At 45.8% G+C, this 13,051-nt stretch overlaps 1 protein-coding gene across 5 annotated transcripts in view; it reads left to right on the forward strand.

Annotated features, from left to right (window-relative positions):
* The window catches only part of SCML4 (Scm polycomb group protein like 4), a 92,474-nt gene extending 81,080 nt beyond the window's left edge, over window positions 1-11,394 (forward strand). For 4 of the 5 annotated variants that reach the window (XM_059700793.1, XM_059700794.1, XM_059700795.1 and 1 more), the window contains one exon: window positions 433-11,394. In XM_059700793.1, coding sequence (XP_059556776.1) covers window positions 433-558 — 126 coding nt within the window. In that variant the 3' untranslated portion in view covers window positions 559-11,394. The remainder of the gene's footprint in view (window positions 1-432) is intronic. The other variant, XR_009453444.1, reaches the window with a different exon arrangement.
* The last annotated feature ends 1,657 nt before the right edge of the window (window positions 11,395-13,051 follow it).

Below are 13,051 nucleotides of genomic sequence, written 5' to 3' on the forward strand. Positions count from 1 at the left end.
CATGAGGGCTTCACCATCGTAACCTAATTGCCCCCAAAGTAACCACCTATTGGAGGTTAGGATTTCAACCTATGAATGGGGAGGGGACCAGGGGACACTCAGTCCATTGCACACTTCTTGCTCATTTAGCCCTAGATTGGATGAAGAGAAAGACATCATATGTGAGATATTGGGACCATGCTGGAGTTATGTTTAATTCCTTCAATCCTGATGAAATAGGAATATGAAAGATCCATTGTATTAAATTACCCCAGGGAGAGGAGCATATAACATTTTTGCTCTATCTTTTAAAGAAGATATTGCGTTGCGACTAAGAACATGTTCCTAAGTACATCCACATTCCTCACCCCCTGACCACACTTTAACTTTGGCCACCATTTGATCACTCTGACCGTCTTCTGGGTTTCCTTTGTTCTGATCCTGTCCCACCAGGAGATTGACGGCAATGCTCTCTTGCTGCTGAAGAGTGACATGATTATGAAATACTTGGGCCTGAAGCTGGGACCTGCGCTGAAACTCTGCTACCATATTGACAAACTGAAGCAGGCCAAGTTTTGAAGGTTTTTAGAAGCTAGAAGCAAAAGCCAGCCAGCAGATCTCAAGATCATCTCTGCCTTACCAACATCCAGCCACCATGGAAAAACAGATTCCCTTCTTCAAAACAACAGGCACAAAGACGGGGTCTTTTTACAAAACTCTTTGCCTTTTTAAAAAGTCAACCTGGCCCATTTCAAAGGCTCTTTTGTGTTAATGATTTGCCAAAAAATTACAAAAATGCCTATGATCGGTAACATTCCTAACAGGTTGGTTGCCATCAGAGTGGGTCCTATTTGGACAATGAGAGAGTGGGGAACTGAGTGCTATCACCCAAGGAGAACCCTGGAGGGTTCCATGGGTGTGAAAAGAACCTTGGTCTCGCTCTGCAGGCCTTGTGGCCACGCCCACCACAGCACCACCTGTCTTTGACTGTGACCCGGGGACCTATCATTGTGAGCCTTGCTTGATTCAGCTCTGGAAGCTGTCTTTGAAGATAAATGCCTCCCCTTGCACTATCTGGAAAACTTGAATTCTTTTGCTCTCTGAAAGAGAAGAAAAAACCCCTTTTCTATTCCCAGTGATCTGAAGTACTGTGTTACCCCACTAGAGGGCAGACTGCTAATGAGATTTCAGGACCCTCACTCCTGCAGGCGGATAGGTCTGTCCTGGGCAGGAGGGTTAGGGCTTCTGTGGACAAGATCTAGCCTACACAGCATAGGGAACTTATTCCAAGGTCGGCACCACAGATTGCAAACTTGGGAAGAACTAATTACCTCCCAAAGGTAATTGGAAAGAAACCGTCTTCTAGAAGGTTCTAGTTCTTAGCCAATCATTATTACGGACTGATGCACAAGCAGCGAAGGCAAGAAGCTGGAAGTTCATTCTTCCCAGATGGGGCTTTGGAGTTTCTTCTCTTCCAGAATCCTTACTGAGGTGTCGATACATCGGCCCGCCGAACAGTCCTAGCGACATTTAGCCATGGGTGTTTCTTTAAAAAAGAAGAAGAATGTCTCATCTAAGCTTTGAAATGGGAGTGTTGATTGCTAGTTACATTGCTGGGTTATGGAGTTGTATCGGTGGCTAATTTTTCTAGTCCTTAGCAAATACGCAGACATGCTATTATTGGGTTTAATGCAATTTACAGAGAGGTTTTCCTTCTTCGCTGTGGAGTAATAGAAAAAAATTGATTTTCTGTCCCTTTGCAGCTGTGTCCAGGGAAGGACGATGCATCCACAATTTCCTGGGCAGAAGGACAACTTTGTCTTCATTCTTCTTCTTATCCTTTTCCCTCTCTCTTTTTTTCCTTCATCTTTCACCGAGCAGAAAACATATCTTCAAAATGAATTCACCTTTGCCAGGGGCATATCCACTTTCTTAAAAAAATAAAAATAAAAATCCGTAGTTGGAGGTGAGGAGATGAAGACCAGACTTTGCAATCAGAAGGGTGAGGATCAAAAAGAACCTCAGGGTTTCTCTTGGCCCAAATATACATTAGAAAAGGCACGCCCACCTCCGGGATGCAGCCTGAGCAGGAATCTCGGCTGGAGAGTGGAACAGGCTGGGATTTCAGCCCCCTCACCCCTCAACCAGTGCCCCTGTGCAGGACATGGCCTGCACAAACCCCAAGGCAGCCCTGGGTAGCTTTGTAAATTGATTCTTTAGGAATTGGTTAGAATTAGATGAAGATCATGAGAGATACTCCATGCCATGCTGTGAGAGTCCGGAAACCTCACGACAACCCATGTTTCTCCACTGTTTCTGCTCAACCCTCTGAAACTCATGGTGCCTCTTCCATCAACATATACCTCATTTAGAGACTTTCACAACTTCCCACCCAGCCTCACTAGCACCTTCCTCACTACAAAAACATGAGCACTGTGCCCCCAGGTTGAAACCATCCCCAAACAATGTCAAAGAGAGACTTTGGGTAGTTCTCAGGGGTGGGAGATGTTTCCATCTCAAGTCTAGGAGAAAACTGGATCCATGTTCACATGTAACTGCTCTCATGGAGGTGCTATCTCATTTCGCATTAAACTTTAAGCAGGACAGATTGCTGAAGCCATGATATTTAAGGTTTGACTTTTTAAAAATCTCATTACTCTTAAAACGAATGCTGCCATATCAGAGAATAGCCCGGGGAGGAAATTCTCCCTTGCCTGTTTTTGCACTGGAATGCACTCAGCCGACCAAATCATTGTAGCAGTACTGCAATAATAATTAATTTTCACCCCTTTCAAAAATCTTGTCAAACCAGGCAGCCAAATAGCTTAGCAAATGTAAAACATGCCAGGCCATTTCCTCTAAACAGACCTTAAAGAGTCAGGCCGTGTGCGTCGCTCTTGTCTAAATGTGAGCTTATTTGGGGCCCCACACTTGCACAGATGTTGTAGTTGTTATGCCACTGTCGTAGCTTTGCTCCAGGTTGTGACGAATAACGCTATAGTTTGCGTATTTCCAAATTAGAGAGTGCGTGTTCCTGTTCCACGTATTTTCAATTATACTTTTCTTTAAACACTTTTTAAAAAATCTAGACACAATGCTATTGCCTAAGGCATTTTAAATATTTTATGAAGCACATTATTGCTTTGGTGAAGACTTCACGTAAAAGACATGAGGAGAGAGAGAGAGAGTGTGTGTGTGTGTGTGTGTGTGTGTCCTGACACTGTAGTTGGAAGAGCCTTAGGAAGTGGCTGGGAGTGTGTCAGCTACTATTATGTGTTTGGTTAAATTTGTGTCCTCAGCTTTGTAACACGGAGGCAGAACGCGCTTACCTTCTATCGCCAGCAGGGGGCGCCCTGGAGGCAGCTGGGGGCTTCTGGGCCCACCCAACGCCCAGATGACTGAGGCTCCCTGTGACTGAGGGGAGAGGCCCCGCCAGGGAGACCTGTAGGCAAAAAGCAGTATTCTCCAGCATCTTGCTCACTGCCCACCAGCGTGGACACTGGCTCCTGGCATCTCCCTTCAGCAGGGCGGCCAAGCTTTTCCTCCCAGTGGAAAAGGAGGGAAGGGCCCCTCGGGAGAACCAGGTACCATGTTGAAACACGTGGCAAAGGAGTGCCGAGCTGAGGCTGGCTTTGCTTGAAAAGGAAATCGGTGAGGGAGGGGAGACAAAACCATAAATTTCTTAGGAAAACCAGAAAAGGGCACCTCTTCTAACAGTCCCCAGCCCCTGAAGCTGCCATAACCTATTTTTTGAATTTACATCCTGTATGAAATAGTTCTTACTTTTTAAATATTAAAATTATTTTTTAAATTGTTTTTTTTTTTTGAGATTGCTTTAGGAGAATTTTGTCATATATCTGAAGATAGTTGGAAATGCTCAGAGGTGACCAGGAACTGGAATTTAGCCATTGTCAGTAGGTCTTGAAAGATGAAAAGTTATGTTTTCTTTCTAAAGAAACGGCCAGGTTTCTGTGTGTGCGAGCAGAAGGCGGTGCTCTTCGATGTTTGTTCTGATGGGACACTTTTTCAACTCTTCTCCGATGGGGTCTCATTAAAAAAGAAATCTCAGATAGCAAAACATGGGACGGTGAAGGAGTAGATACATTCTTTAAAATGCAATCTTTTGTGAAGGGGAAGGGCGAAAACCTGCCGGTGGGTGTGGATCATAAACACACTCCAGGCTCCGAGCAGAGCTGCCTTGTCTCCTGCGTTTGCCTGTGGCGGGAGAAGGCGTGCCGAGGCCCGGCGCTGCACCCAGCAGGTGGTGGGACACCCAGAGGTGCGCCCGTTCCTGGGGGCGCCCTGCGACGTCAGTCCCGCGGCCACACCGCACCAGCACCTGAGCTTCCGGCCTCACTCCCGCTGTGCAGGCTCCCAGGGTGTCCTCCCTCCTCCTCGGAGATGAGTCCTTCACGGACAATTGGAAGCTGGAGTTTTGGAAACGCAGCATTTACTTGAAAGAGAATCGCTCTTATTTATTGCCGCCAGTTAAATATTACGGAAACATGTCTGCTAACAATTTGCTTTGTGTAATTTGTTCTAATGCTAATAGACAGCAGCTGGGACACTTCCTGTGGCGCATTCCGCTGTGGTTGCCGCGGTATGCTCGCACAGGGACCTCACCAGCACGCTGCGCCCAGAAGAAAGCCCACGCCGCTCTCCCGCCCCGGGAAATTCCCCTGCCCGGGAAGCAAAAGCACGTTTTCGAGGGAGCATTTGCTGCTCTGCACTCTCTTTCCCAAGCAGGGCCCTCCAGGAAGAGCTTGGGGTTCTCCTCGCGCTGAGCACTGATTTCCCCCAGAGGAGCAGGCAGCACGTCGAGCTGAAGAATGACGCCCCCCTCCAGGTCCCGGGCTGGACCAGGGTTGGTTCTGAGAGGACGGGCAGGAGAGGAGCGGAGACCCACTCAAGAGCCCAGAGCTGGCTGGGCAGCCAACTGAATAATGATGTCAGCCAGTGTGGGGACAGAGCATCTTTCTGCCTAGAGCAAGCACGTCAAACTCGAGGCTGGGGGGAGGCGCTCCCATGCCACGCTTGTCCAAAAGGGTCTAAAATGCCGCTTAGACTTGCTCTGGGCTGCCAGCCCACCATGCTCTGCTCTGTAGCTTGACCTCATGACCTGAGCCTTAGAGGTGCTTCTGTAGAGGCTTATTGCGAAGGCCAACCCCAATGTCTTCCATCGGAGCCTCCTGTGAAACCTACCCAAAGCCTCGCTTCTCCTAACAGCTCACTATGGAATAGCAGACCCTCACTGGGTGTCACTTCATAGCAAGTGTGTGTGACCCGAGGCTGCCTCCCTCACCAATGCAGCATCCTCAACTGTCAGGGAGGCTCGCCCTCCCTATCATGGTGCTGGAGTGCCTTCCCCCACAGCCCCGAGAAATGGCTCTGCCCCGCCACTTCCCATTCGGAGGAGCTCACTCCCATAGGAAGTGGCTTATTTCTTTGTTGGACAGCTCTGCTTGTGAAAGTTCTTTCTCAGGGAGACACAGATGTCTGTGAATCAGACACAGACGTTTGAGAGGAAGCCAACTCTGCAATCTTTCTCTTTTTCACAGAGCTTGTCCAATGCAGTAACCACACCTATTACACAAACTGACACTGGCAAGTAACCCCAGCCCCACTGCGTTAGGACAGAGGAGCAGACACTCGATATAAATGTAGAACTCGGGTAAGGTCATGGTCGCCAGGTTCATCAGCCCTGTCATAAAACATGAGCGGGATTTTTGTGGCCTCGTACCCACACAGAAAGGGTGGCCTGGAGAATTTTCCATGTAGTTGTAAATCTGGCTGTGTTCACATAAGCATGTGATAAAGTTACATAAGCTTGTGTGAATGAATCGATAAGGCCAGGCGCCTCCCAGTTGTTAAACTGTGAAAAAGATGCTTTGGCACGCGGAGGCCCTGTCACCGATTGTACTTACTGGTTGGTGATATAATGAAGGAAGGAAGCTTTAGTTTAGATGAAAGCAGGTTATGATTGATGATAGGAAAGTAAACATGGTCTTTTGTGAATTTATGAAAGAGTCAGTTTATGACCCCCATACCCAAGTTAGATGCCGTGCTTTGTGCATGCATGAGTGAGCGTGTATTTGAGCTAATGCAACGAGAAGTGGGAATTGGGGAAGGTTTGAGAAGGGATTGCAAAGGAGATTTTGCATTTTAGAGCACTCTCTCTTAGTCAGAAGAACTACCTAGCCATGATTTAGAAATCAGACCCAAAAGTATGCCAAGTATGTAGTTGATGTAGCTTGCTTAGATAAAATTCTGGAGCAGATAGATTCTCTATGAAAATACTTGCATCTTGGTACTTGGGAAAAGTAGATACTATTCAGCACCTTGCCTAGTACCTGCCATATAAAAGGCACCTCACTAATATGCCTTGGCTGACTGAATGAACGAATGCTTGGCCAGTGTTCATATTTTCTCCAAAAAGCCACCAGTTTTCTTGAAGTCCAATATCTTTACTGAAAGAAAATTGCAAAAGGAGCAGACCAAAAGAGGAGCACAAGGCCTTTCATTTCCTCTGGCTCGTCAGGTGCTCAGATAGGTCAACCTCCATAGTCACTGACTTGTATTTCACTAATTTTTTTTTTTAATGTTGTGTTTCTTTTAAAAAATATATATTTTTATTGATTTCAGAAAGAAAGGGAGAGGGAGAGAGAGATAGAAACATGAATAATGAGAGAATCTTTGATCAGCTGCCTCCTGCACGCCCCACACTGGGGATCAAGCCTGCAACCTGGGAATGTGCCCTGACCAGGAATCCAACTGCGACCTCCTGGTTCATAGGTCAGTGCTCAACCACTGAGCCACACCGGCTGGGCTCACTCGTGTCTTTTTGTCTTAAGATTTCCCATTCTGCTTGGCCTAATGCTCCACTGCAAGCATTAGAGAGTAAAAAGGATTATTTGCACCTTTACTTTTAAAACATCTTTTCTCAATCCATAATGCCTCTCAGAAATGAGTAGGGTTTCCATCAGCTGGTTAACTGCAGTTAGCTCTTTCATGATCTGTACACTCCCAATATCTTGCTCCCCTTGGGAAGGAGGCCAGTCCGGCTGGGCCTTCCCCATAAGCCACTCTCACATGTGCGGGTGGTAGGAAGACTGAGAGTATGCAGCCCACGGGGAATAGGTAGATGAGAACTTCCCAGGTCCTCTTCCATTTCTCACTCATCTCCTCCCTTGAAAACAGAATTAGAAATATCAGGGGATTCTCTTTTTCCCCAAATGGTTACATAGGAGCTTTGGGCATAGAATCACATGACCAATTTTTTTTTTTCATAACCACACCAAAACGTAGAGTGTTTCACCTTCAAAGAAATCACCTCAAAAGCTTGAGTGCTGTTCCAATTCGTTGTCATTGCTCTGAATATTCTTAGTACATCTCTTTTGGGGGCATCTTTAGAAGCTAGGACACATTCTTTTCCAAGTGATGTTGGAAGCCCATTGTGGTCGTATGAGGGTGCATGTTGTCTTTTGGAGTGAGCCACAGCCACTGGGGTGGTGTCTGGTGGACTAACAGGTGTAAAGTGATGCGTCTCCATGCTCATTAGGTCTTTTCCTTGCGTGTTTCCTTACTGGGTACAAATGGTTTATGCAATAACAGCCACAATTCATTTGATAATTTAAATATATAGGCAGATATCAGTGTAAGGTGCTGCAATGGATAGACTACTTTGAAGGCCAATATTAAGTTCGCTTTAAAGTAATCTCATTCTGTATCTTAGGCATTGTTAGCTGAGAATATTGTGATAAGTGCAAATACACAGAGACAGTCCTCAGACCGAGAGTGCTAGAATCCCAGAGGAACTGGGAGGAAGAAGCCTTGAGTGACACCTGGACGGCTCACCTCCAGTGAATCGCCTTCTTCACCCTCTCTCCCATGGGTTCCGCACCACCTGGCAGGGGCAGATCTATGGTGCAACACAAAAGAAACAAGCTGAGTTACTGCCCACCGCCCCTCCACCTCCGCATCTGGAAAACGAGGCAGCTTCCAGATGACCTTTAAAGGCATTTCCAGCTCAGTTACCTTCAGCAAAGGCCAGTGGGGCTATTGGTTCCTCGCTCTTCTGCTTCATGACTTCTAGGTTCTGCCTCTCCTCCTGTCTGATCTCATCTAGATACCTTCTCTCCCGGGCTCATACCTCCTCCTCAAAGCCTTGTAACCATCACTTTGCTATCCCTTCTCATTGTTTTTTACTTTCCATTTCTTGCTGTCTCTTCATGTTTCTTTGTTTTCTCTTTTTCTCGATTCCACCAGCTCAAATGCCTTTTGGGAAGGAAAAGGGTAGAGAGGGAAATAAAAAATTAGCAAGTTGCCTCTTCTCTCCCTGGCTTGGCAGCCCTGACCCTGGCCTGCCTTCCACTGTCCCATCGTCACCCGCCCACAGCACTCCTTGGCTCTGTCATACGTCCAGCCCAATGTCCACTTGTTCTTTCCATTTTCAAGGTCTAGCCCTTTCTGTCTGTCCTTGAGTTTGGGAACCAGAATGTAATCCCTTTTGACTGCTCTTCTGTGACTCACCCTGATGGCTCACTAGTAACCATCATCAGCCTTCCTCAAGCACAAGCCCAAATGCCCATCCCACTCGGTGTCCCTCCTCCTTCAGCCCCGAAGGTCAAGAGTCATGTGACCTGGAGCCCATGTGACATACCTCTTGAGAACCATGAGTTGAGTTGTTTTTCCCAGCCATGCTGCCTCCTGCAGTCTGTATGGAGTCACTCTCACACCCAGTAGCAATTCTGATCATTCCAAGTTCTTTATAGAACATGTAGCTTTGTCCAAACCCACTGACTGCATCTACAAGTGACCAAAGCCAGGCCAGTGCCTCTGTTTAAGTGAGATGGGTCCAGCCAGGACCAAAGATAAGGCACAATGATGACATCAGAAGCATTTCTGGGATAAGGTTTTGTTTTTAGACATTTACAAGTCTGCTGAGATGTGTGCAGTATTAAGTGGCTTAAGTCTGGGCAAGGGAAGATGATGATGTATTTCCCACAAGGAAATGTGGTTTAGGGGAGGGGCAAAGGCAGCAACATTTTGGAAAGGGCATGCTCTATTCCTGGCCTTTATCCAGCACAATCACACACCCTCAAGGTCTTTCTGGAAGTTAAACTTGCTTCCTCCACAGGAACTGGAAGTGTTTCTGCCACGTGTGAGAGTTTGGAGGACTGGTTTCTTTGTGTGCATATTCACGTGTGCATTTCTATCATGTCATAAACCTCAATATTTAATTTGCTGTCGTTGTTCAGCAATATCTTTGATCACTTGAAGATTTTTTTAAAAACTGAGCTCATCTCATCCTGAAATTTTGAATTATCAGTTGTTTCATATAGCAGACATTTCCATTTTACAGACATAGTTGATTAGAATGTTTCTCTTCTGTAAATACCTAGAAATAATTTTGTTATTATAAAGATTTTATACTTTACCTACATTTGTAGATAAAGTTTACTTTTTATTCTGTACATACAAGAAAACCAAATCAATGAATAAAATCAAATCATTTCATCATAACTGTCTTCTGTTGCTATTTTCTCTTTACATTCACAGTAAAAAAATTTTCTTAATTAGGTGCTATCGTAACCTCTCCAAGCATCATGAGGCCCAAAGGTTTGTGTTTTACTCGCCATGAGAGGCTGTGATTACCTGGCAAGGCTCTTGCTAAGTAATGAGGGCATCTGAGGAAGCGGAAATCCATGTTCTCTAAGCTTGTGAGGTTGAATGCTGATGATTGAAATGTTATGCCTTTTGTTTTGGAAGCTGAGGGGCTTATTTTCAGATTCTTTCATTCTGTAACTCGGCTTTAGTTAATCTCGTGTTTCCACCGCTGTAGTCTACCCCTCTCCCCGATATACCCAGGCAGGAGGCTTTCTGATCTCTCTCCATCTGGGAAAGTGGCAGCTGCAACCTCTCTCTGGGGAAAGCTTCTGTCTTTAACGTGCACTGCATGAAAGAGCCAGGAACCAAGGGTGCAAATAGGTCACCTCCTCATCTCCAAGGTCACTGCCTCATCTCCTAGGTCACCTCCTCATCTCCCAAAGAGAAAAACAGGGTTGCCCACATTTCCTTTTCCCTGCCTAGATGGTCTTCCCTCCCTTCTAATTAAAGACCTTTAAAGTGTGGGTGTGTACATATTCTTATGTGCATTTATGGTTGAGTTAGGGAATTTGAGACAATGGTCATCCAGCAAAAGCTTGTGCATCCTTTGCTTGTCTGAGGCATGTGTGCAAGAAGGAGCTGGTGTCAGTACTGTGGGTCCTCTAATTACTTGAAAATCCATTGTGCTTTCACCTTTTGTGGGCACAATGTAATTTGGGAACGTTACTTCAATTCCATGCTTTATTTAGAAGTGCTTCGGAAGTGTGGCGGTTTGAATTTAGGAAATGGTGTATAGTTAGGGCCTAGCTTTTTAAAAAAAATACCAATGGATCTAATTTTGCAGACCAGAAATCCGTGAATAGAACTCATTGTAATGGGGAACGGCATTTACATAGGAGAGAAAGAGCAGTAAACTCTGCCATCTGGGGAAAGAGCCTCTCCTTAATTTTTGCTCTTTGCAAGCATGATGCAATCAGCATTTCCTAATATTGGGACAATCCCCTCACCTCGAAGTGTTCCTATGTAATTGTGTCACATAATGGGAAATTATAACAGGCAATTTGGTTCTGTAATTCAGTTTGCAAAGCATGCAAACATAAGATAACTAGGTTACATGCAAATAGGCATTACACTAAGGTACAAAAACCAGGGGGAGAAAAGATGCAGTGTCCATAACTTAGAAACAACCTGAATTTTATTCCTCATGTGCCTCAAAGCATAGTTTATTAAAGTATTTATCCTCTAGTTTAACTTCATCATGTACTGTTTATACAGATACATTATCTGTGTATGGACATACAGGTATTCTACTGCATATATTTACAAATCTCTCATCTGCAATAAGCAGGCTCCCAGCAAATCATGTTCTTTACGATTGAGTTGATGTGCTCATTTTGTTTTTACAATGTACAGTGTTTTAATGAATAGACTATTATATATAAGACATCATATCAAAATGTGCTTTTAATTTTTCAAAGCCTTTTTGCTGTTGTTTGTAACTTTTTCCTTTGGGCCAATTCTTTCATTATTGAGAAGTCTCTTTTTGATGTACTCCCTTAAACAGTGACTGGTAGGTACACTATGGTCAGATATGTACAGTTTCATCAAATATACTGGCCTTAATGATTTTAATATTTGGGCGTGTTTGTTTTTAATTTTGGAAGCAGTGTTTTTTTTTCTAGTACAGTGTATCATGGGCCTGAGAGTGATTCAATAAAATTTCTAAGTCTTAAGATTCCAAGACAGTGCAGTATTTTCTGTTCATGCTGTAAAAAGTATTTCTGTATTTTTAATAAAGAATGGAATTTATATGAGCCTGTGTTTATGTTACCTGATCGACTTCTTGGTGTCCCCTATTTCCGTAGAACCAGCTCCCATAAGTAGATAGCAAGGAAAAACCTTTCAAAGGCCTAATTCACAGCTAAGGGAGGCCCTCCGTGTGGACAGGCCAGTGCTGCTGGCTTGGGAGTGACTTGTTACAGGAGCCCAGAGCTCTCTATGGACTATACTTCCCATCTTCCTGACCTTCCCATTCTGGCCTGTGACTACGTAGGGGCAGCCCAGACAGGGAAGGAACCTGAGACTGGTCAGAGCCCCCAGGTAAGTGTCTTCCCAGGGTCATCATCTTGGACTAGTCTCTCTTCTAGGATCTCCTTCCTCTTGGTCAGTCATCCGGGATAAGAGGGCTGCCCCCTCTGGTAGTCTGGAGGATTGAAATCAATCACAGCGCTTGGAAAGCCCCCCACACGGTATCTGTTGACTCTAGAATCCTATTCCAGGCTGTTGATTCCGGGTAGTTGGCATGCTGCTACATGTATTCCTGTCTTTTTTCTGGCCTGTGACTATAGCTGTTTGGGGGTCACGATTGCTCCTGGGTTTTGATCCTGCTCTCACTTGACCAGTTCCCTGCTCAGAGGCCTCCCTTCTGACTCCAGTGTTTTTGCAATGATCCTTGACAAAGGCTACATGGTTTTCCATGAAACCGTTGGGCCGAGGGGGTGGAGGGTGAGGAATCCTCCTGAGTCAGTGTTGTCTGAGGCTGAGGCCAGCAAGGAAGGCCCAGGACCGTTCTTGGGGAAAGCTGGGTGCAAATGTCCAAGGCTTCTCTCACTACCTGCCCTTGGTTTGCTTCCAACTTAATAGACCCTGAAAATATTAACTTTGCTACATGCTCTGCCCTGACAAAACCATTTCCAGGCTCATGTCCCCTCTCTTCTCCAACACAGGTCCAAGCTAGGTGGCCTTTCTCACATGTTCATAAAGTCTCTGAGCCACCCAAGAAAACCCACTTGCAAATACCCTAAGGATCCCTTCTCTCCTCCAACAGTTAGACACAAACTCTGTACATTCAGCTTCCGTGGCTTTTTCCTCGTTGTCCTGAACATAAAAGGTCCGAGGGGAGGAAATCCCAAAGTAAATGTTACATGTAGTCCTGTCTTTTTCTGTCACGTCTGAACACAGCTTTGGCCACTTGAACACCTTCAGGTCTGGAGAGGAAGGAGGGACCCCATGATGAAGGGAGGATCTGGCCCCAGATGAAAACATCTGTGTGGTGGGAAGCAGACATCACTGAAGGGTGGGAACAGCACAGCTGGTGTGCATGGGCAGGTGTGAAGCTGATGTACACGCATGTATGTACATGCACTTCCCCCACCTCATTCCCTGTTTCTGGGCCAGAAGCTAGATTGGATCAGAAGCCACAAACCTGGGTTTTAGTCCTGCTCTCCCCACTGATATGCTGAGGGCATTGGGCAAGTCCTTCACCTATGCAGACCCCAGGGAGTTGGACCAGCTGAGGTCCATGTTCCCCCACCCCCCACCCCCCAACCTGGCCCCCTCCAATAGCCCATGGATCTGTGACTGAGCAGCAGAACAGACCACTTATGACTAGACTCTTTTCATGATCTTGAGAGTCCTGAGCTGGTAGGATCCATCAGGGCCCTGTAGGGAAGACAGAGATTATTCA

This window comes from Myotis daubentonii, chromosome 6 (assembly GCF_963259705.1).
Source record: "Myotis daubentonii chromosome 6, mMyoDau2.1, whole genome shotgun sequence".
In the NCBI taxonomy this organism is placed as follows: Eukaryota; Metazoa; Chordata; class Mammalia; order Chiroptera; family Vespertilionidae; genus Myotis; species Myotis daubentonii.